The 22,739-nt window shown below is 39.7% G+C and overlaps 1 protein-coding gene across 1 annotated transcript in view; it reads left to right on the top strand.

Annotated features, from left to right (window-relative positions):
* LOC143023174 (uncharacterized) overlaps positions 1 to 22,739 on the top strand; it is a 149,471-nt gene that overhangs the window by 43,372 nt on the left and 83,360 nt on the right. Inside the window, exons 7-9 of the mRNA XM_076181694.1 lie at positions 2,256 to 2,652; positions 4,469 to 4,606; positions 14,044 to 14,196. Coding sequence (XP_076037809.1) covers positions 2,256 to 2,652; positions 4,469 to 4,606; positions 14,044 to 14,196 — 688 coding nt within the window. The remainder of the gene's footprint in view (positions 1 to 2,255; positions 2,653 to 4,468; positions 4,607 to 14,043; positions 14,197 to 22,739) is intronic.

A 22,739-nucleotide genomic window follows, 5' to 3' on the forward strand; every position in this document is an offset into this window, starting at 1 on the left:
ATCCTTCCTTATTTCTCCTCCATTCTCCTCATTCATCACTCTCATTTTCTTCGCATTTCCCACTGCAGCAATCTTTCCTTCCCTATCCTCCTTCACATTTAGCAACTCCCTAAAATATTCTGCCCATCTTCCCCTTACTGCCTTCTCTTCCATTATCATCTCTCCATCTGCCCCTTTTACCTTTTCTTCTCTACTTGATTCGCCTCCTCTTCCTCTTAATTTCTTTCCAAAACATCTTTTTATTACTTTCAAAATTTTCTGTCAAACTCTTACCCCATTTCACATCTGCTCTCCTCTTTGCAACCTTTATCTTTTGCTTTACTTCTCTTTTCTTTTCTTTGTACCTCTCATATGACTCCCTCGTCCTATTTTGTAACCAATCTATGAAAGCTTGCTTCTTCTCTTCTACAACCTTCTTTGTTTCCTCATCCCACCATTCACTACCCTTTCTTCTATTTCCCCCTGTCCTTCTTGTTCCACACACCATCCTTGCACACTTTGTGACTCCCTCCTTGAACCATCCCCATTCCTCCTCCACACCCAGCTCTACTCTACCCTTTACTCCCTCCCACTCCTCCTTCAGCTTCTTTCCGTACTCCTTCTCCTTTTCCTTCTCATTCAAGGAGTTCACTCTAAGAACCTCCCTACCTTTTGTCCCTTTCCTCTTCCTCCATCTATCCTCCACTTTCAACTTACCTTCCACCAAAAAATGATCTGATATTCCCCCACCCTCTCCCCTTAGCACATGTACATCCTTTACTCTTCCTATCTTAATCCTATTTACCACTACATAATCCATTAGCGCTCTGTCTACCACCCTTCCCTCCACCACCCTCTCCCATGTGTACTTATGCTTGACTTTCTTCCGAACACTGTATTTGCTATCATCAACTCTCTTTCTAGACACATTTCCACCATTAACTCTCCACTACGATTCTTTCCTGGAACTCCACATTTCCCAACCACTCCGTCGATTGGACCATTTCCCACCCTAGCCTTAAGGTCTCCCAGTACTATCACATTGACATTTCTTCCCAAATCCTCTATGCACTCATTTAGATCTATCCAAAAGGCCTCCCTTTCTTCTACACACTTCTCACTGCCAGGCCCATATGCACTTACAAAAACCCACATCTCCTTCCCCAGTTTCACCTTCATCCACATTATCCTTGAGGAAACCTCCTTCCACTCCACTACCCGTTTACCTATCTCTTCACTTACTAGAATAGCCACCCCTTCCCTCCCTCGCCCTCTCTTCACTCCCGATAACCTCCCACTTACACTCCCAAACATACACTCACCCTTCCCTTTCAACTTAGTTTCACTCAAAGCCAACACATCCATCTTTCTTCTCACAAACATACTACCTATCTCTTCCCTTTTACTCTCATCTGTACCATATCCACGCACATTAAAAGACCCAAACCTTAGGGTGCTGGTCCGAGGCCTTCCAGCCCCTCTTATGCCTTTTCTTATTCTTTTAGGAATTTCCCCTGTGGTAGTACAAGGAGAAGGATGCCTAGTCCCAATCCCCGTCCCTTTCTTCTCGCCTCTTACGATCCAAGTGGGAATACTTGGTGGCAGTATTCTTTTCCCCCACCACAGGGAATTCCCCCATCACAGAAAAGGAATACTCAGAGAAATGGTACAGGACAGCAACAAGGGGTTGGAGAACAGCGTAACGGAGGGACAGTCGTAGTATAAAAGTGTCATCATTTCTCTATGAACAGAGTTTTCCTCTATCATAGACAAAATGATGTGTGGCTCTGGTCCGTAGGGGCGCCCCATATAGACCCCAAAGTATCAACTGCATGCTACTTTGCCACAATAAAAAGCAGCCAATACCCCAGACGGGGTATATATATGTAGCATAAAGTTATTTATAGTTTTAATTTAGGATTTAGGCTGTTGAAGGAGTTCATGCATCTTTACATGAAACTATTTCTTGGAAGAGGAGGAGGGAGAGCAGAATGTGATGAAGGGGAAGGAAATAAGGAGGAAGTGGAATTGAAGTTGAAGATGAAAAATGTTAGAAGAAGTAGTGAGAAAAGCTATAATATTGTGTTAAGAGGGATAAGAAAACTAGTCCTATCATCCCCAGCCATGTAGTCTTTATTAGGTTGGTGATGCACTCCCATGGATAGGTCTACTGTTGATGGAAATAAGTAAACAAACATGCACACATGATATATTATCAATCAGTTTTTTGTTGTTAAAGTTGTATATTATCTGATGGTAATTTCCCAATAATCCAGGTATACGGTCCTTGTTCAACACCATCTTTAGTCATCAACATCACCAGACCAGGAGACTACAGCATTGTTTCCAACGTTGTGGCATACATCACTGATCACATAGTGACCACAACAACCTCAACTACAACCACAACTACAACTACCACAACTACAACTACCACAACAACACCAGCTCCTACACCTAAGAATACCACCACCACTTCCACTACTACCACAACTACTACCACTCCAACTACAACCACTCCAACAACTACAACAACGCCAAAACCACAGCCTCCGCACCCAAAAGTTTGGGAATGTGATGGTTGGTTTCCACACAATTCGTATTCTCGCACTGGGTTAACAGGAAAACGAATACCAAAACTTGGGTATTTCCGCACTCACTTTTTAGCAGATGGTAAGTGCTAATTATTATTACATATTTACTTATTAGTTTTAATTTTTTATTTTTTCAATCTTTTATACACAGTTGAACCTTGGGTAATGAATATTCTATTTGACAAAGAAAAAAGTTAATGAACAAGTTATGTGAGCAATTTTTGTCTGTTAACAAATGATACTTTGGGGTATGAACATACACATTCACCTTTACATACAATCCCACCGACTCAGTAGTGCTTTTGTGTGTTTGCCATAATTATTTTGGTTAGTGAATGTTTCAGTTCAAGAATGGAGTCACAAAATCAATTAACTTCATTATCCCAGGTTCCATTGTATAAAGTCTTGGCTATCACATTTCATAGGTGCTACTGTTAGCACACAATAACTGACTGAAGTTAACTATATATTCAATCCATTTTTGAATTTTTAAACATATAAAGAAACATACCTGTTTAAAGAAACATTAAAAACAAAAATCATAAATGAGGGAAAATAATGGCAAGGCAGGAAAATGCTGGTTGCAGGTAACCAAAGTTTATTATGAATTTATTATGTGGGGTGAGGAAGGTTTTTATTTAATTGAATGTAACTTTTCTATGCATATAATTCATTTTGGATGCTCTTATGTGCTTCAATGTATTTTGAGTGGGTGAGCGAGTCATTAGGTGAGCAGTGGGGGTAAATCAACTCCTGCTGTGTGACCTTACTATGGAAGAGATGTGCTTCACTGCATTGTATTTGATTCTTGAGGTGCTGAGATGGGTGTGGTGGTTGAATGAGTTTTATTTGTTTATATTCAACTTTTTAATTAAAATACAGAAATACATATGTTGATAGGAGGAAAAGGGAGGGAAGCAGAGAAGTGCTGAAAGTGAGCGCATAACAAGGTGTAGGGCAGAGACTTGAAATTTAAGGCAGGTAGAAAGGAGGAGCCTAAATGCAGTTAAAATTAAGTATTTCAGAAGTATGGTAAGGGTTACAAGGATGGATAGAGTGAAAAACAGAGGAGGCTGAGAGAGCTAGTAGGTATGATGAAACAACGAATACTATGATTTCGGTATATGGACAGAATGGGTGAACAGACTAGCAAAAAAAAAAAAAAAGTGGAAAATAGAAGTGGATGGAGTGAAGTTTAGGGGAAAATTGAGAATTGGATGAATGGAATGAAGATCCTTGGATACAATGGGAATGTCTGTCAAACAAAGAAGAGAAACTGAGGGCAAAAGATAGGTGTGAGTGGATAGTGTTAGTAAATGGATAATGATTTAATGCAGCACAAAGGGAATTATTCTTGTCTGCTCTTTAAGCTCTGGAGTGGACGAGGGAGGAAGGTTGTCATGTAATGAAGCTGTGGGGGTAAACCAGCTCTAGCTGTTGGTTCCTGCAGTGGTGCTTCTGACCCAGTCAACAAGCAGGGGACAAAAATATAAGGGACAACACTGTGTGTCAACACACGGGTGTGGGATGGTTAAAGGGTGGGTGTATGCCTTGGCTAGGCAACCCTCTTTATAAGGGGGAAAGGGCCTTTTATTATGTATTTAGAATGGATAGTTTTAGATGTGGAGGTGAGGCTGAGAATGGGGTTTAAAAAGAGAATTGCCAGATAGGTTAGATCAAGAGTGCCAGGGTGTTTTGGCTATACGGAAAGAATGAATGATGAAAGACCAGCCAAAAGATTGATAAGCAGAACTGGATGGAGCAAATTTGAGAATAAAACCAAGAATGAAATGGAGGGATGGGGTGAAAGGGGCTTTGGGTTCATATGAAAAAGTTAATACACTTTACCCATACCTAGGTACATTCTAATTCATATATCTCACTTGTATTTATAGAGCCTATCGGCTTAGTTAATGTTACTGGGAGCACTTGGTTGAAACATGGTGAAATCCTGCACCTGGGCATTCAGTGCACTGGGTCTCCTCCATGGGGTTACTGCATGGAGAAACACATTGGGAGCTACAATATCACAGGTAAGTAAAATCACAGGCATCAGTGCCTGTTTTATAATATTGATGATTGTTGACTTGTTTAAAGTGTAAAAATTTTGACAATTAAATGTGCCTAATTTTACCAGAATTTGTTTGAAGTACTTCTCAGTCAATAATAGCTAAATAAATTGTATAAAGAATAATTAATTTTTTAATTTATTGCAATTTGAAATCACTTATCCTTTCCCCAAAATGTCTGCTTCAGCCATTTCCCCAAAACCTACCCATTGAGCCATCTACTCTACAGTGACGTCATCGGTCGTATTCATTCTTCATGCATTGCCACTGTGTTTGATAAATGGTGATCATGTAGAGTGCCACAGGCCATATAAAATCAATTTTACGAATTATGAAAATGAAGAAAGATCTACTGAGAATTACACGATTGGGACGAAAAGAATAGGAGAAAAGAGGCGGGGAATAATAATATATTGAAAACATATAGAACTCTTTAGAGAATGTCAGGAAAAGAAAGCTTGTGGTAACTGCCCAGCAATGATGATATTATTGATGTACAAAACATACATAGGGAGCTAAATTATGGGGCTAGATTCTCTAGCAATAATACTAAACAGCCTTTTATAAAGCTTGTGCAAAATAAATGATAAGATGTATTGTTTTCAGAAATTTAGTTTAAATTTCTTAGATGAATAAGCTTAGAAAAATAATAAGTGAATAACAAAGAAGTTATATAGGGAGAATGAATACAACAAAAGGAAAACAAAACAAAACAAGACAGATGATAGGTTAATTAGGGAGACAGGGTCTTGTCAGGGCTTCTGACATCACTGATAATTATGTAATTCAAGTTATGTAAAGCCACATTTTCGTACAGGAAGACACAAACAGTTTAACTTCATAAGTTTTTGAACTGCAGGATTTTTTTATTTCTGAATTCAGAGAAACAATTTTGACCAAATGATATATGAAACAGCAATTTTCTTTTATTAGACATTTACTGGAACTTAACCCCTTTGATACGATGACACCTATTTAGGCGTCATGAAGAGCAAGTGGGTACGCGAGGATGCCGATGTCGGCATCTTGATTATGTACAGTCGAACCTCGAAAGCCCGGACTAATTGGGGGGAAGGGTGGTCCGGTCATGCCAAACGTCTGGTCATCGAAAATATCGCCCTAACACCCGTAGATTTTCATAGCGGTATACGTATAGGTAATGTATGTTATGGCATAGAAACACACAACAATAATACTCTAACACTGTAATAATAACAATACAGTCGAACCTCAAAAACCCGGACTAATTGTGATCCAGTCATGCCAAACGTCCGGTCATCGAAAATATCGCCCTAATACCCGTAGATTTTCATAGCGGTATACGTATAGGTAATGTATGATATGGCATAGAAACACATAAGAATAATACTCTAACACTGTAATAATAACAATACTGTAATAATGCTATAATACTAATAATTCTGTAATGATAACTGTAATACAGGCATGTAAATGTACTGTATATACAGTGTACTGTACTGTATTTTTTATTACGTACACTGTAAATATCGGAAAGTATGCACGCGGGACAGTGGTGGCGGCCAGGGTTGCCGCATTTTCTACACTGCCGTGTAGAATGGGAGTGTTGCCATACTGGGGTATACATTTTTCTCGGGCGTGTGCAGACTTTCATAGCAAGATATACTTGTCAATCTTTGAGAAAATGGTGGTTCTAGTCTTTTTTATTATTGAATGTTTATAAGGCCCCCATGCCCTAACATATTCAGTAAGATATAAAAATTATATTTTTTTTATATTATTATTGCTAAAAGAAAGCTGAAACTTTCGGGTAGAATTTTTTCTACACAGTAAAAACGTAACTTTTGGGGTATAATATTTTATAAGTAACACAATTACTAATAAAAGTAATATTTTGATGTACCATTTATTATTTGATAACTAGTTCTATGATTTTTAAACAAAAGTTTGAGTTTTTGAATGTTTTTAATAGCCCACTGATATGTAGAAAAAATTTCCTCATGTCCTTGTGCAGTTGCCACATGCCTCTATTTTACTACGTTTTGGTACAAAATTCTACGAAACGGCAGCCCTGGTGGTGGCTTGACTGGGCCAGGTTTGAGTACAAGTGTACGACCGTCGCTGCCACCTACTGGACAAATAGGGAACTTTGCTTGAAAAGTCCGCCCTTTGTTCATTTCAAGCGGTCATACTAGGGTCCGGGCATTTGGGGTCTGGGCTTTCGAGGTTCGACTGTACTGTAATAATAATGCTATAATACTAATAATTCTGTAATAATAACTGTAATACAGGCATGTAAATATACTGTATATACAGCGTACTGTATTTTTTTTTACGTACACTGTAAATATCGGAAGGTATGCACGTGGGACTGGTGGCGGCCAGGGTTGCCGCATTTTCTACACTGCCGTGTAGAATGGGAGTGTTGCCATACCGGGGCATACATTTTTCTAGGGCGTGTGCAGACTTTCAAAGCAAGATATACTTGTCAAACTTTGACAAAATGGTGGTTCTAGTTTTTTTATTCTTGAATGTAAGATATAATTTTTTTTTTTATATTATTATCGCTAAAAGAAAGCTGAAACTTTAGCATAGAATTTTTTTCTACACAGTAAAAACGTATCTTTTGGGGTATAATATTTTATAAGTAACACAATTACTAATAAAAGTCATGTTTTGATGTACCATTTATTATTTGATAACTAGTTCTATGATTTTTAAACAAAAGTTTGAGTTTTTGAATGTTTTTAACAGCCCACTGATATGTAGAAAAAATTTCCTCATGTCCTTGTGCAGTTGCCACATGCCTCTATTTTACTACATTTTTGGTACAAAATTCTACGAAACGGCAGCCCTGGTGGCGGCTTGACTGGGCCGGGTTTGAGTACACGTGTACGGCCGTCGCTGCCACCTACTGGACAAATAGGGAACTTTGCTTGACAAGTCCGCCCTTTGTTCATTTTGACCGGTCACACGAGGGTCCGGGTTTTCGAGGTTCGACTGTATATTGTAGTTGTACCTGTGTGACCCCCATACTCTGTAAACTGGCTTCATCATATTTTCTATGGTTATCAAAATTCACGGGTGAAAGAGAACGAGCAATACAACGGTAACTTTGTTTTTTATAATGCGAGTATTATGACGCAACATCGCACGTCTGGCAGCTAATACTGCCTGCGAGATTTTGGCCTGGAGTGGAGGGGTTAATTTCAGTTTTATATGTTCACTATTATCATAGTTTATTAGCTAGCTAAATAAGGGCTTACATTATAGGAATAAATGGAGTAAGAAACACAGGAGTCTTACATATACCAAGGCTTTTTCCCCCTTACAAGGGAGGTAGCCAAAAAGGAAAAGCCATAAAATCATTCCCACCCATTCCATCCCTAAATACACTCCACACCCCTCCACCCTCCCTCTTATCTTAGCACCTCCCGGATGACGGGTCATCCCTGCACCTTGTCCACTGCCCTGGGTCAGAAGCAGTGTCGTAAGACACAGCACATCCACAGCAAGGCCGCTTCATTAAATCGGCGATCCCCCCTCTCCGTCCCCCCATGCATAAAAGGAGAAGACGGGGAGAAATCCCTTCAGGCTGTGTCAAATTTTGCTCACACATACTACCTCACCCCCCATCCCCCACCCATTCCACCTCATGCATCACAACATCATCCATATACAACCATTCTCCATTCACCCCTGTCTTCTGTCCTCTCCCGTCCTTCCTCAACAGACATTCCCCTCTTCCCCAAAGCCCCCTTCACCCCATCCATCCATCTCATCGTAGGACGTCCCCTCATGTTCACTCCCTCCACATCTGCCTTCCATACCTCTTTTACTAGTCTTTCTTCACTCATTCTTTCCATGTGTCCAAACCATCCTAATACTCTTTCACCAACCCTATCTCCCAACTCCCTTTCCACCCCTGTTCTTCTCCTCACCTCCTCATTTCTCACTCTAGCCTAGTAACCCCCATCATACTTCTCAGACACCTCATCTCAAACACATTCAAACTCCTTCTCTCTTCCTCTCTTATGTTCCATGTTTCTGTCCCATACAGTGCTGTTGGCACAATCACTCCATCATACAGTCTCCTCTTAGCATCCATTCCCAGATGTCTATTCCTCATTACACTCTTCAATCCACCAAGACATTTACTCGCTTCTCTCAATCTACATTCTACCTCCACCTTCACTCCACCTTTTCCTGCCACATTTGCACCCAAGTATCTAAAATTATCCACTTCCTCTAGTCGCTCTCCCTTAATGCTCACTTCCAGTCTACTGCCACTTTCACCCCTTGTACATCTCATCACCTTACTTTTACCCACATTTATCTTTAGCTTTCTTCTATCACATACTCTCCCAAACTCTGTCACCAACTTCCTCAGTCCCTCCTTAGTCTGAGTTTATTCCTGATTAGTTTTTGGCTACCTCTCTTGTAAGGGGGAAAAAGCCTTGTTATATGTATGTATGTAGTTTTGCAGGTATGCATTTTCAAAGGAATCGTGTACAACCGAGCTGTGGCCATTTTATATGTGAGGTGGACCTCACTACCTCTCCGTGTTGCCAGAGTTGGTGACAAGTGTGAACATTACATATTCATTGTAAAAAATAATAAGCAAATGTGATAAAATGATAATGCTAGCAATAATGATGGAAAAGTGGTAAATAAAATGAAAAGGATAACAATAACAATGAAAATAATGTGTATACATTGTGACGAATGTGGATAGGAGGTAAAGGGAACACGGGCTGAGGGAAATACTTTTGTTCCTGACTAGTTTCGCCTGAGTGGCTTCTTCAGAGGAATATAGTTTGAAGCAAGTTGGTCAATATATATGGCATAAAAAGGAACATGGCAAAGTGTCAGGTGAGGTCGAGTGGGGGACCAAACTGACACTTTGCCATGTTCCTTTTTATGCCAAATTATTCCAAATCCATAAAGGCCCAAAAAACATCCTTACCTTTTCCTAAAGCTTTCTCACATATCTGTCTTACCACGAGAATCTGATCCATGCAATTACTACCTATGTTCCTCTCCTAATCCTCAATGAAAACACTTCCATAAGCATTCCCAACTACACTCAACAAACTGAAACTACTACACTCACATGTGGCACCTTTTCCCATGTAAAGTAGAACTATGCAGGCACTGCTCCAGTCCTCTGGCACTCTGCCCTCTTTTAGACAAACATTAAACAACCTCACCAGTCAGTCCACCATCACTCCCTTTTTTAGGCACTCCACATAATGCCCATCCAACCCAGGTGCCTTACCTGATCTCATCATTTTAATAACTGCTTTCGCCTCATCTTTCCTTCTCCATTTTCCTCATTCATCACGGTTATTTTCTTAGCGCTTCCCACCGCAACTACCATTACCTTCCTATCCTCCTTTGCATTTAGCAATTCCCAAAAATACTCTGCCCATCTTCCTCTAACTTCCATTTCTCCCATTATCATCTCCCCATCTGCACCTTTTACCTATTCTTTACTTGATTTGCCTCCTCATCCTCTCTTAATTTCCCTCCAAAATACGTTTTTGTTACTTTCAAATATTTTCTGTCATACTCTTACCCTAATTCATATCTGCTCTCCTCTTTGCCTCCTTTATCTTATGCTTTACTTCTCTTTTCTTTTCTTTGTACCTCTCATATGATTCTCTTGCCTTATTTTGTAACCAATCTCTTCTACAACCTTCTTTGGTTCATCATCCCACCACTCATTACCTTTCTTCTATTTCCTCCCCTCCTCCTAGTTCCACACACCATCTATGCACACCTTGTGATTCCCTCCTTGAAACACCTCCATTCCTAGTTCTACTCTGTACTTCACTCCCACTCTTCTCTCAACTTCTACTTTCTCCTTTTTTTTTTTTTTTTTTTACATTTAATCTGTTTACTCTAAGTACCTCCCTATCTTCTGTCCTTTTGCTCTTTCTCCATCTATCCTTCCACCAAATAATGATCTGATATTCCTCCACTCTCTCCCATTAGAACATGTATGTCTAAAAGTCTCCTTACTCTTCTCCTGGATACCACTATATAGTCCATTAAAGCCCCATCTACCACCCTTCCATCCACCACCCTCTCCCATGTGTACTTATGCTTGATTTTCTTCCTAAATACTGCATTTGCTATCATGAACTCAAGACACATCCCCACCATCAAATCTACAATTTTTTCCTGGAACTCCACACTTCAGAACCACTCTGCTTATTGGTTAATCTACCCTATCATTGAGGTCTCCCAATACATTGACATTTCTCCCTAAACCCTTTATGCACTCATATCTATCTAAAAAGACTCCCTTTCTTCCACACTTTTTACTATGAGGCCCATATGCTCTTACAAAAACCCATATCTCCCTTCCCAGTTTCACCTTCATCCACATTATCCTTGGAAAAAAAAAGTACATATATATATATATATATATATATATATATATATATATATATATATATATATATATATATATATATATATATACATATACATATACCTATATATATCCTTCCACTCCACATGTTACCTATTTCTTCACTTACTAGTATAACCACCCCTTCTCTCCCTCATCCTCCCTCCACTCCTGACACCCTCCCAACTACACTCCCAACTACACTCCCAAACTCAATCTCACCCCTCACTTTGAACTTAATTTCACTCTATGCCAGCACATCCATCTTTCTTCTCACATACTGCCTATCTCTTCCCTTTTACTCTCATCTGTACCACATCCACACACATTAAAAGACCCAAACTGTAGGGAAAACTCCCTGGCTCTCGTATGCCTTTTTATTTTATTTTATTATTATTATTTTTTTTTAAGGAATGGAATGGGCTGAGGTAGTATATGTGAGCTGAGGGCTGAGGTAGTATATGTGAGCAAAATTTGATGCAGCCCGAAGTGATTTCTCCCTGTCTTCTCCTTTTATGCATGGGGGGACGGAGAGGGGGGGTCGCCGATTAAATGAAGCGGCCTTGCTGTGGATGTGCTGTGTCTTGTGACGCTGCTTCTGACCCAGGGCAGTGGACAAGGTGCAGAGATGACCCGTCATCCGGGAGGTGCTAAGATAAGAGGGAGGGTGGAGGGGTGTGGAGTGTATTCAGGGATGGAATGGGTGGGAATGATTTTATGCCTTTTCCTTTTTGGCTACCTCCTTGTAAGGGGGAAAAAGCCTTGGTATATGTATGTAGAAATGTCCCCTTTGAGGCGTCAAAGAGTAGAATGCCTAGTCCTTTCCACATCCCATTTTTGCCACCTTTTACAACTCAAGTGGGAACATTTGGTGTCAGTATTCTTTCTCCCCTACCACATGGTTTGGCAAAAAAGGAAATGAATATTCAGGGAAGTGGTACAGGAAAGTACCAGTAACTGAATGGGTGATATTGGTGCAGTAGAAAACAGGTCCATGGGAAAATGTATCTAGGCAAATTTTAAAGTGATTTTTGTACATGAACTAGAAGGACTGAATTTTCTTTGGTCACATTTTTGTCAGGTTATATTACTGGGTATGTCATAATTGGTCAGAGCTTGTTGTTAAGAGTTCTTTTATTGACACATATAATTACCTTAATCCCCATATAAGGGGAAACAGTCAGGGGGAGTGGTAAAGGTAAAGGGTGTAGATGGACAGATGCTAATGGAAATGAAGACAGTAAGGAGATGGGTATAGTATTTCAGGGGTAGTTGAATGTAGAGGGAGTTAGGAAGGGTTTTATCGTGGAGATACTAGGAAAATTATGGTGATTGCAGAAGAGAATGATAGAACTATAGGAAAAGAGTATATACAAAGTGTATTGAGAAAGTGATGAAAGTTAGTAAGGCTTCTAGGTTAGATGGGTGTCACAGGGAGTGTCTGATAGATGAATTAGTTATAGTGATTTATGATTTTTTTTGCATCCAACCTAGATATGGACCAAAAGGTCTGCTGTCGGCATGCTCCGCCTTTGTAATCCTTTGATTGTCTAGTGAGGTATATGTGCCTGAGAGAGGAAAATATTCTAGTGGACTAGGTGAGTGCATGTATAGTTTTATTACATAAAGGAAAGGGGGACAAATCCCTCTGTTATGCTTTCCCCCAACTCTTAAAACTGTTCTGTACCATTTCTCTGAATATACATTTCCTTTTTTGCAGAACCCTATGGTAGGGGAGAAAGAATACTGCCACAGAATGTTCTCACTTGAGTCCTAAAAGGTGACAAAAGCAGGATGGGGATAGAACTAGGCATTCTACTCTCTGTAGCCCCACAGGGGACATTCTTAAAAAAAAGGCAAAGGCATAAGAGGGTCTGGGAGGAATTTTCTAACCCAAACCCTAAGGTATGCATGGATGTGGTACAGATGAGAGTAAAAGGGAAGAGATAGGTATTATGTTTGTGAGAAGAAAGATGGATGTGTTGGCATTGAGTGAAGCTGAGTTTGAGTTAGGGAGTGAGTTTAAGTTAGGGAGTGTCGAGTGAAGAAGGGAGAGAAAGGGTGACTATACTAGTAAGGGGTGACTCTACTAGTAAGTGAGGAGATAGGTAAGCATGTGGAGTGGAAGGAGGTTTCTTCAAGGTTAATGTGAATGAAAGTGAAACTGGGAAGGGAGATGTGGGATTTTGTAAGTGTATAGGGGCCTGATAGTGAGGAGGAGTGTAGAGGAAAGGGAGGCTTTTTAGATAGATTTAAATAAGTATATAGAGGGTTTAGGGAGAAATGTCAATGTGATAATACAGCCTGAAGGGGAATGAAAAATGTCATGAAAAATAGGTATCTGGGAATGAACACAGAAAAGGCTTAAAAATAGGTGATTGTGCCTACAGTGCTGTATGGACCAGACTTGAAATTGAAAGGGGCCAGAAAGGAAGAGCCTAAACATGTTGGGCATGAAGTGTTTGATAAGTATGGTGTGATTCAGTCAATTGTTGCCTCAAGTTTCACTAAGTGGAGAACCAACAGTCCTACACTGGCTGGCCTTGGTCCTTGAAACCTCCCTTAGATCTCTCAGGGCAGAAACTTTGGACTTGAGTCTATGTTACATCAGTCTGGAACTGTTTCTATGCCACCAGCTGAGTGATAGGGAGAGGAGAACAATTGCCAGTTGTCAGCTCTTCATGTATGAAATAATATAAGAAATACAGTTGAAGTTGGTAAAGAGAGATCTTGAGCCCAGTCTGGAGACCAAGTGTCACACCCTCAGGGTTGCACCTCCTTCATTATGGAGGTGAGGGGGTTGATGGGTTTTGAAAATTGGGAGCTTTGCTGTCCATGTTGGAGGACCACAATATGCAGATACTTGTCATTGGGATGAGTTGGGGGGTGGGTACATGATTAGCTGGCTACCATCCTTGTCATTGGTCCCTTCAAATTTAAGTGGCACATTGAATGAAAGCATGATGTTTTTGTACAATAGTAAGCAAATTTTATACCTTTACAGGCAAGGAGGTTTGCAAAGATCTTACTATGACAAATGACTGTAATTTTGTCCTTCAACGTTACTTCAGTCCTGCAGGCACCTACACCATAGTCTTCATCATTCAAAATGATGTGTCAAGGGTAGTCAAACCCATTGCCATCAATATATACAATGGTAAGTTTGTTATAGGTGTGTTTATATTCTGTGTGTGTGTGTGTGTGTATTTACCTAGTTGTATTTTACAGGACGAGCTATTCTCTTAGTGACCCGTTTTTATATCTCTCTGCATCCAGTTTATTCTTAAAATCGTGTTTAGTTTTGGCACTCACTGTTTCTCTGTTTAGTTTGTTTCAGACATCAATCACTCTATGTGGGAAGCTATTCTTTTTCAGGTCTCTTCTGCAACTGTCCTTCTTTAACTTCTGTTCATGTCCTCTTGTTTCTCTTCTGTCCCACTTTAATAAGTCGTCTTTATCAAGAATTTCCATCCCTTTCATAATTCTGTAAATGGTCAACAAATCACCTCTTTCTCTTCTCTGTTCCAGTGTTGACAGATGTAATTTCTCCAATCTTTGTTCATATATCAGATTTGACAGTGTAGGTGCCATTTTTGTCGCTGCTCTTTGGATTCTTTCTAATTTTCTCATGTTCTTTTTTGTGCTAGGTGCCCACAGTGTTGCAACATATTCTAGTTTAGGTCTTATCAGTGTAACCACTATTTTTTAACCAACTCCTCATCCATGTAGTCGAAGATCACTTTCATTAATCTTGATAAGTTAAAAGTCTCTCCAAATAATTTATTGACATGTTTATCAGGTGTCAAGTCACTTGAGATGATTACTCCCAGGTCCCTTTCTGAATCGACTTTTTTTACTTCCTTGTTTCCATTTTTATATTGACCTGATACTCTATTTTTGCTTTTTCCAAATTCCATTATGCTACATTTCTTAATGTTGAAGTTCATCTCACATCTCTGACTCCATTCCCATATTTTGTCTAGGTCTTCTTGTAGCGATCTGCAATCTTCTTCTGTTCTTACTCTCTTGAGTAATTTAGCATCATCAGCAAAGAAGTTCATGTAACAACTTACTCTCTCATCTATATCATTTATATATATGGCAAATATTAAAGGAGCCAATACAGAGCCTTGCAGAATGCCACTCTTCACATCTTCTCAGTTTAAATTTGGTCTCTAAGTACCACTCTCATTTTTCTCCCAATTAAGAAATTTTTCATCCATTCCAGCAGCTTACCTTTTATTCCTCCTATTATTTCAATTTTTCTTATTAATTTTTTATCCCCCTTCGGGCTGCGTCAAATTTTGCTCACACATACTACCTCACCCCCCATCCCCCTGCCCATTCCACCCCATGCATCACAACATCATCCACATACAACCATTCTCCACTGACGCAGCCCGAAGGGATTTCTCCCCGTCTTCTCCTTTTATGCATGGGGGGACGGAGAGGGGGGGTCGTCGATTTAATGAAGCGGCCTTGCTGTGGATGTGCTGTGTCTTGCGACACTGCCTCTGACCCAGGGCAGTGGACAATGTGCAGGGATGACCCGTCATCCGGGAGGTGCTAAGATGAGAGGGAGGGTGGAGGGGTGTGGAGTGTATTCAGGGATGGAATGGGTGGGAATTATTTTATGCCTTCTCCTTTTTGGCTACCTTCCTTGTAAGGGGGAAAAAGCCTTGGTATATTTATGTAATTTTTTATGATTTTTTATGTGGTACTATGTCAAATTCCTTCTGCAAGTCCAAGAAGGCGCAACCTGCCCAGCCATCTCTTTCTTGTATTATCTCAATTAAAAGCAAATTAAGTTTGTGGTACACGATCTTCCACTTCTAAAGCCAAATTGTTTAGGGTTTACTATTTTATTTTCTTCCAAGTGTTTGGTCCATTTGTTTCTGATGACTTTTTCTCATATTTTTGCTTCTGTGCATGTAAGGGATACTGGTCTGAAGTTAATAAGATCTTCCCTATTTCCTCCTTTATATATTGGTACTATGTTTGCATCTTTCCAATCTTGTGGTACCTTTCCTGCTCTGAGTGAGAAGTCTATTATCTTATATGATTTGTCTGTCAGTTCGTCTATACACTTTCAGTATCCAATTTACAATTCCATCCTGTCCATGCGATTTCCTGATATCTAGATTTTTAATTTGGTCTCTTATTTCTTTTTGTGTTACCATTATTTATTTCATTTTGGGTGATCTTTCTTGTTGTCCATCTTCCCAAAATTGTGAGCTCTCAAATGTAAAAACAGACCTGAAATGTCTGATCATAACTTCTGCCATTTCTGTGTCATCTATATATTCTTTATCTCCTTCACGCAATTTCACTATTTCATATTTATTCTTTAGTTTTTGATTTACATATCTGTAAAAGAGTTTAGGTTATTCCTTGCATTTGTCTATAATATCTTTTTCATAATTTCTTTTTTCTTTCCTGCGTATATTCACATATTTGTTCCTAAGTTTTATATATGTTTGCCATTTTGATGTTTTTTTTTTTGTCTTTTTTTCCATTTTTTCCAAGCTTTGTCTCTTCTGTCTCTAGCCTCACTACACCTTTTGTTATACCAACACTTTATATAAATCTCTTTTTGTTTCTTTTTTGATACATATTTGTCAATTCCATCATTGTACTTTTCTTTGAATATATTCCATTTGTCTTCCATCTTTGTTTCCTCTTTAGAGAATTTATCCCAGTTTGTGTTTTGGAATTTTTTTCTTAGTTTTACAAAATCTGTTGTGTTGTACATTAACCCCTTCCATACGGTGCCGCACACGTAGGCGTCATGGGGAGCGAATGTATTCGCGAGGCTGCCATATCGGCGTCTTGATTATATTTATTGTAGTCGCCCCTCCATAATGACATTCTTTCTAATTCTTTTGTAATCGCATTTTCTATGGTTATCAAAATTCTCGGGTGAAGAGAGAATGATCGATATAAGCGGTGACTATATTTTATGATGCGAGTATTATTACGACACGTCGTACGGCTGGCATTGGCTGCTGCCACCGAGATCTAAGTCCATGACGCCTACGTGTGCGGCACCGTATGGAAGGGGTTAATCTTCCATTTCTATGTTTATCATTCCTACCTACATTGTTCTGTTCTTTTAATTCAAACTTTATTAATACATGGTCACTCTTTCCAATTGGTGTTTTATACCCCATTTTGTTCACAATATCTGGTTCAGAAGTTAATATTAAGTGTGTATATTTTACCTAGTTGTATCACATGGGAAGGGAGCTATGCTCGTAGTGACCCGTCTTTGTATCTTTCAGCATCAAGTTTATCTTAAAATCTTGAATAGTATTTGCACACATTTTTTCTTTAAGTTATTTCATATATCCAGCACTCTGTGTGGGAAGCTATTCTTTTTCCAATCTCTTCTATAGTTATCCTTTTTGAGTTTTTTTATGACCTCTTGTTTATCCATTGTCATTTTTTAGTAAATCATTCCTGTCAAGGATTTCCATTCCTTTCATGATTCTAAATATAATCAGTAGATCATCTCTTTCTCTTCTCTGCTCTAGTGTTGGTAGTTCCAATTTCAATAATCTTTGTTCATATGTTAAATTGGAAAGAGCTGGTGCCAACTTTGTTGTTGCTCTCTGTATTCTTTCTAGTTTCCTTATATTCTTTTTAGCATTAGGTGTCCATAGTGTTACTGCATATTCCAGCTTTGGTCTAATCAATGTAACTAATATTTTTTCAATCATTTCTTCATCCAAGTAGTCACATGCCACTTTCATTGACCTTAATAGGTTGTAGGTTTCACCAACTATTTTGTTTATATGTTTATCTAGTGTCATGTCTTTGCTGATTAATACTCCAAGGTCTCTTTCTGAGTGCACTTTTTTATTTCTTCTTCGCCAATTTTGTAATTTTTTGAAATTCTGTTTTTGCTTTTTCCAAACTCCATTATGCTACACTTCTTGATACTGAAGTTCACTTCCCACTTTTGAGTCCTTTTCCAGATTTTGTCCTCTTCTGTTATTACTTTCTTTAATATTTTTGCTTCATCTGCAAAGAAATTCATATAACATTCATCCTTCATCCATGTTTATGTATATGGGAAACATAATTGGAGCCAGCACTGACCCTTGTGGAACACCACTTATCATTTCTTCCCATTTCAAGTATTTGTCTCTAATTACTTCTCACATTTTTCTCCCAGTCAGGAAATCTTCCATCCATTCTAATAATTTACCTGTGATGCCACCTATTTGATTCTAATTTTCTTATTAATTTCTTGTGTGGTACTTTGTCAAATGCTTTTTGTAGGTCTAGATAGGCACAGTCTGCCCATCTAACCCTCTCATCTATAATATCAATTAGTCTCGAGTAGAAGCAGATTAGGTTTGTTGTACATGATCTTCCTTGTCTAAATCCAAATTGGCTTGGGTTTAGTATAGATTTTTCTTCACTTTTTCACATATTTTAGCTACTGTGCTTGTTAGGGAGACCGATCTGTAGTTAGTTGGATTTTCCTTTTTTCCTCCTTTATATATTGGTACAATGTTTGCATTTTTCCAGTCTTGTAGTACCTTACCCTCTTTGAGTGAGCATTTGATTATAGTGTGAATTTTATCTGTTAATTCCTCTGCACACTCCTTCAATATTCAATTTGCAATTCCATCCGGACCATGCGATTTTCTGACATCAAGGTTTTTTATTTGGTCGCTGATTTCCTTCTTTGTTGCAGTTATTTTCTTCATTGGGGGGGATTTCTGTCTCTCTATTCCCTCACAGTTAGGTGTGTTCTCAATTGTGAAAACAGATTTGAAGTGGTTGCTCATAACTTCTGCCATTTCTTGTTTGTTTTTTAGTTTACCATTCACATATCTATAAAATGGTTTCAGTTGGATTTTTCTATTGTTTTCTTTTCATAATTTCTCTTTTCTGGATATTTTTACATAACCATTCCTTAGTTTGATCTATGTTTGCCATTTGCTCTTTTTTTTTTTTTTTTCCCTGTGGTGGGGGAAAAGAATAATGCCACCAAGTAATTCCACTTGGATCGTAAAAGGCGAGAAGAAAGGGACGGGGATTGGGACTAGGCATCCTTCTCCTTGTAGCCTCACAGGGGACATTCCTAAAAAAAAAAAATAAAGGCATAAGAGGGTCTAGGAGTTTTCCGACCAGCACCCTAAGGTTTGGGTCTTTTAATGTGTGTGGATGTGGTACAGTTGAGAGTAAAAGGTAGTATGTTTGTGAGAAGAAAGATGGATGTGTTGGCTTTGAGTGAAACTAAGCTTAAAATGGAAGGGCGAGTGTAAGTTTGGTAGTGTAAGTAAGAGGTTATCAGGTGTGAAGAGAGGGCAAGGGAGGGAAGGAGTGGCTATACTAGTAAGTGAAGAGATAGGTAAACGTGTAGTGGAGTGGAAGGAGTTTTCCTCAAGGATAATGTGGATGAAGGTGAAACTGGGAAAGGAGATGTGGGTTTTTGTAAGTGCATATGGGCCTGGCAGTGAAAAGAGTGTAGAAGAAAGGGAGGCTTTTTGGATAGATTTAAATGAGTGCATAGAGGATTTAGGGAGAAGTCAATGTAATAGTACTGGGAGACCTTAATGGTAGGGTAGGAAATGATCCAATTGATGGAGTGGTTGGGAAATGTGGAGTTTCAGGAAAGAATCGTAGTGGAGAGTTGATGGTGGAAATATGTCTAGAAAGAGAGTTGATGATAGCAAATACAGTGTTTCGGAAGAAAGTCAAGCATAAGTACACATGGGAGAGGATGGTGGATGGAAGGGTGGTGGATAGAGCGTTAATGGATTATGTAGTGGTAAATAGGATTATGATAGGAAGAGTTAAGGATGTACATGTGCTAAGGGGAGAGGGTGGGGGAATATCAGATCATTTTTTGGTGGAAGGTAAGTTGAGAGTGGAGGATAGATGGAGAAAGAGGAAAGGGACAAAAGGTAGGGAGGTGCTCAGAGTGAACTCTGTAAATGAAAAGGAAAAGGAGAAGGAGTACAAGAAGAAGCTGAAGGAGTGGGAGGGAGTGAAGGATAGAGTACAGCAAGGTGTGGAGGAGGAATGGGGATGGTTCAAGGAGGGAGTCACAAAGTGTGCAAAGATGGTGTGTGGAACAAGAAGGACAGGAGGAAATAGAAGGAAGGGTAGTGAATGGTGGGATGAGGAAACAAAGAAGGTTGTAGAAAAGAAGTGAGCTTTCACAGATTGGTTACAAAATAGGACGAGGGAGTCATATGAGAGGTACAAAGAAAAGAAAAGAGAAGTAAAGCAAAAGGTAAAGGAGGCAAAGAGGAGAGCAGATGTGAAATAGGGTAAGAGTATGACAGAAAAGTTTGAAAGTAATGAAAAGATGTTTTGGAAAGAAATTAAGAGAGGAAGAGGAGGTGAATCAAGTAGAGAAGAAAAGGTAAAAGGTGCAGATGGAGAGATGATAATGGAAGAGAAGGCGGTAAGGGGAAGATGGGCAGAATATTTTAGGGAGTTGCTAAATGTGAAGGAGGATAAGGAAGGAAAGATAGCTGCAGTGGGAAATGCTAAGAAAATGAGAGTGATGAGTGAGGAAAATGGAGGAGAAATAAGGAAGATGAAGTGAAGGCAGTTGTTAAGATGATGAAAGCAGGTAAGGCACCTGGTCTGGATGGATGCCATGCAGAATGTCTAAAGAAAGGAGGTACAGTGATGGTGGACTGGCTGGTGAGGTTAATGTTTGCTGGAGAGAAGGTAGAGTGCCGGAGGACTGGAGGAGTGCCTGTATAGTTCCACTTTACAAGGGAAAAGGGGACAAGTGTGAATGTAGTAGTTTCAGAGGGATTAGCTTGTTAAGTGTAGTTGGGAAGGTTTATGGGAGGATCTTGATTGAGAGGATTAGGAGAGAAACAGAGAGAGTAATTGGTGAGGAACAGTGTGGATTTAGGACAGGTAGAGGTTGTGTAGATCAGATCTTTGTGGTAAGAGATATGTGAGAAAGCTATAGGAAAGGGGAAGGATGTTTTTTGGGGCTTTATGGACCTGGAAAAGGCTTATGACAGGGTAGACAGAAAGCCACTGTGGGAGGTTTTGCGGATATACGGGATAGGAGGAAAGCTTCTGGGAGCTGTCAAGAGTTTTTATGAGAGTAGAGCTTGTGTCAGGATTAGAAATGGAGAGAGTGAGTGGTTTGAGGTAAAGGTGGAACTTCGTCAAGGATGCGTTATGTCACCCTGGCTGTTCAACTTATACATGGATGGGGTAGTGCAAGAGGTAAATACAAGGGTAGTGGGTCAGGGATTGGAGATGGTTAAAGAAAATGAAGAAAAGTGGTAGGTGAGCCAGCTGTTGTTTGCTGATGACACTGCGCTTGTAGCAGGATTGGAGGAGGGATTGAGGAAGTTGGTGACAGAGTTTGGGAGAGTGTGTGATAGAAGAAAGCTGATTATAAATGTGGGTAAAAGGTGATGAGATGTACAAGGGGTGAAAGTGGTAATAGTCTGGAAGTGAGCATTAAGGGAGAATAACTGGAGGAAGTGTTTTAGATACTTGGGTGCAAATGTGGCAGGAAAAGGTGGAGTGAAGGTGGAGGTAGAATATAGATTGAGAGAAGCGAGTAAATGCTTTGGTGGATTAAAAAGTGTAATGAGGAATAGACATTTGGGAATGGATGCTAAGAGGAGACTGTATGAAGGAGTGATTGTGCCAATAGCACTGTATGGGGCAGAAACAAGGAACATAAGAGAGGAAGAGAGAAGGAGTTTGAATGTGTTTGAGATGAGGTGTCTGAGAAGTATGATGGGGGTTACTAGGCTAGATAGAGTGAGAAATGAGGAGGTGAGGAGAAGAACAGGGATGGAAAGAGAGTTGGGAGATAGGGTTGATGAAAGAGTATTAGGATGGTTTGTACACATGGAAAGAATGAGTGAAGAAAGACTAGTAAAAGAGGTATGGAAGGCAGATGTGGAGGGAGTGAACATGAAGGGATGTCCTAGGATGAGGTGGATGGATGGGGTGAGGGGGGCTTTGGGGAATAGGGGAATGTCTGTTGAGGAAGGACGGGAGAGGACAGAAGACAGGGGTGAATGGAGAATGGTTGTATATGGATGATGTGATGCATGAGGTGGAATGGGTGGGGGGATGGGGGGTGAGGTAGTATGTGTGAGCAAAATTTGACGCAGCCCGAAGGGATTTCTCCCCATCTTCTCCTTTATATGGGGTGATGGAGAGGGCGGGTCGCCGATTTAATGAAGCGGCCTTGCTGTGGATGTGCTGTGTCTTGCGACACTGAGATTCTGACCCAGGGCAGTAGATAAGGTGCAAGGATGACCCGTCATCCAGGAGGTGCTAAGATAAGAGTGAGGGTGGAGGGGTGTGGAGTGTATTCAGGGATGGAATGGGTGGGAATGATTTTATGCCTTTTCCTTTTTGGCTACCTCCCTTGTAAGGGGGAAAAAACCTTGGTATATGTATGTCATTTTTTCCAGGCTTTGTCTCTTTTATCCTTGGCTTCACTACATTTTTTGTTGTACAGTAAGTCCTTGTTATATGGTACATATGCGTTCCTGAAAACCTTACCGTAAATTGAAATTACCGTATACTGAACCTATTATAATATGTAACAATAAGATATGGCAGACATACCTTCTCCCTGCTCTTTCCTCTTCAAATTATCGGATACCGTATCTGAATTTTTCTTACCATAAATAGAATCGAGGGTAATAATTACCAAATACCGTAACTGTGAATTTACTG

This window comes from Oratosquilla oratoria, unplaced genomic scaffold (genome assembly GCF_046742065.1).
Source record: "Oratosquilla oratoria isolate Oo_2021 unplaced genomic scaffold, ASM4674206v1 SCAFFOLD45, whole genome shotgun sequence".
Classification (NCBI taxonomy): Eukaryota; Metazoa; Arthropoda; class Malacostraca; order Stomatopoda; family Squillidae; genus Oratosquilla; species Oratosquilla oratoria.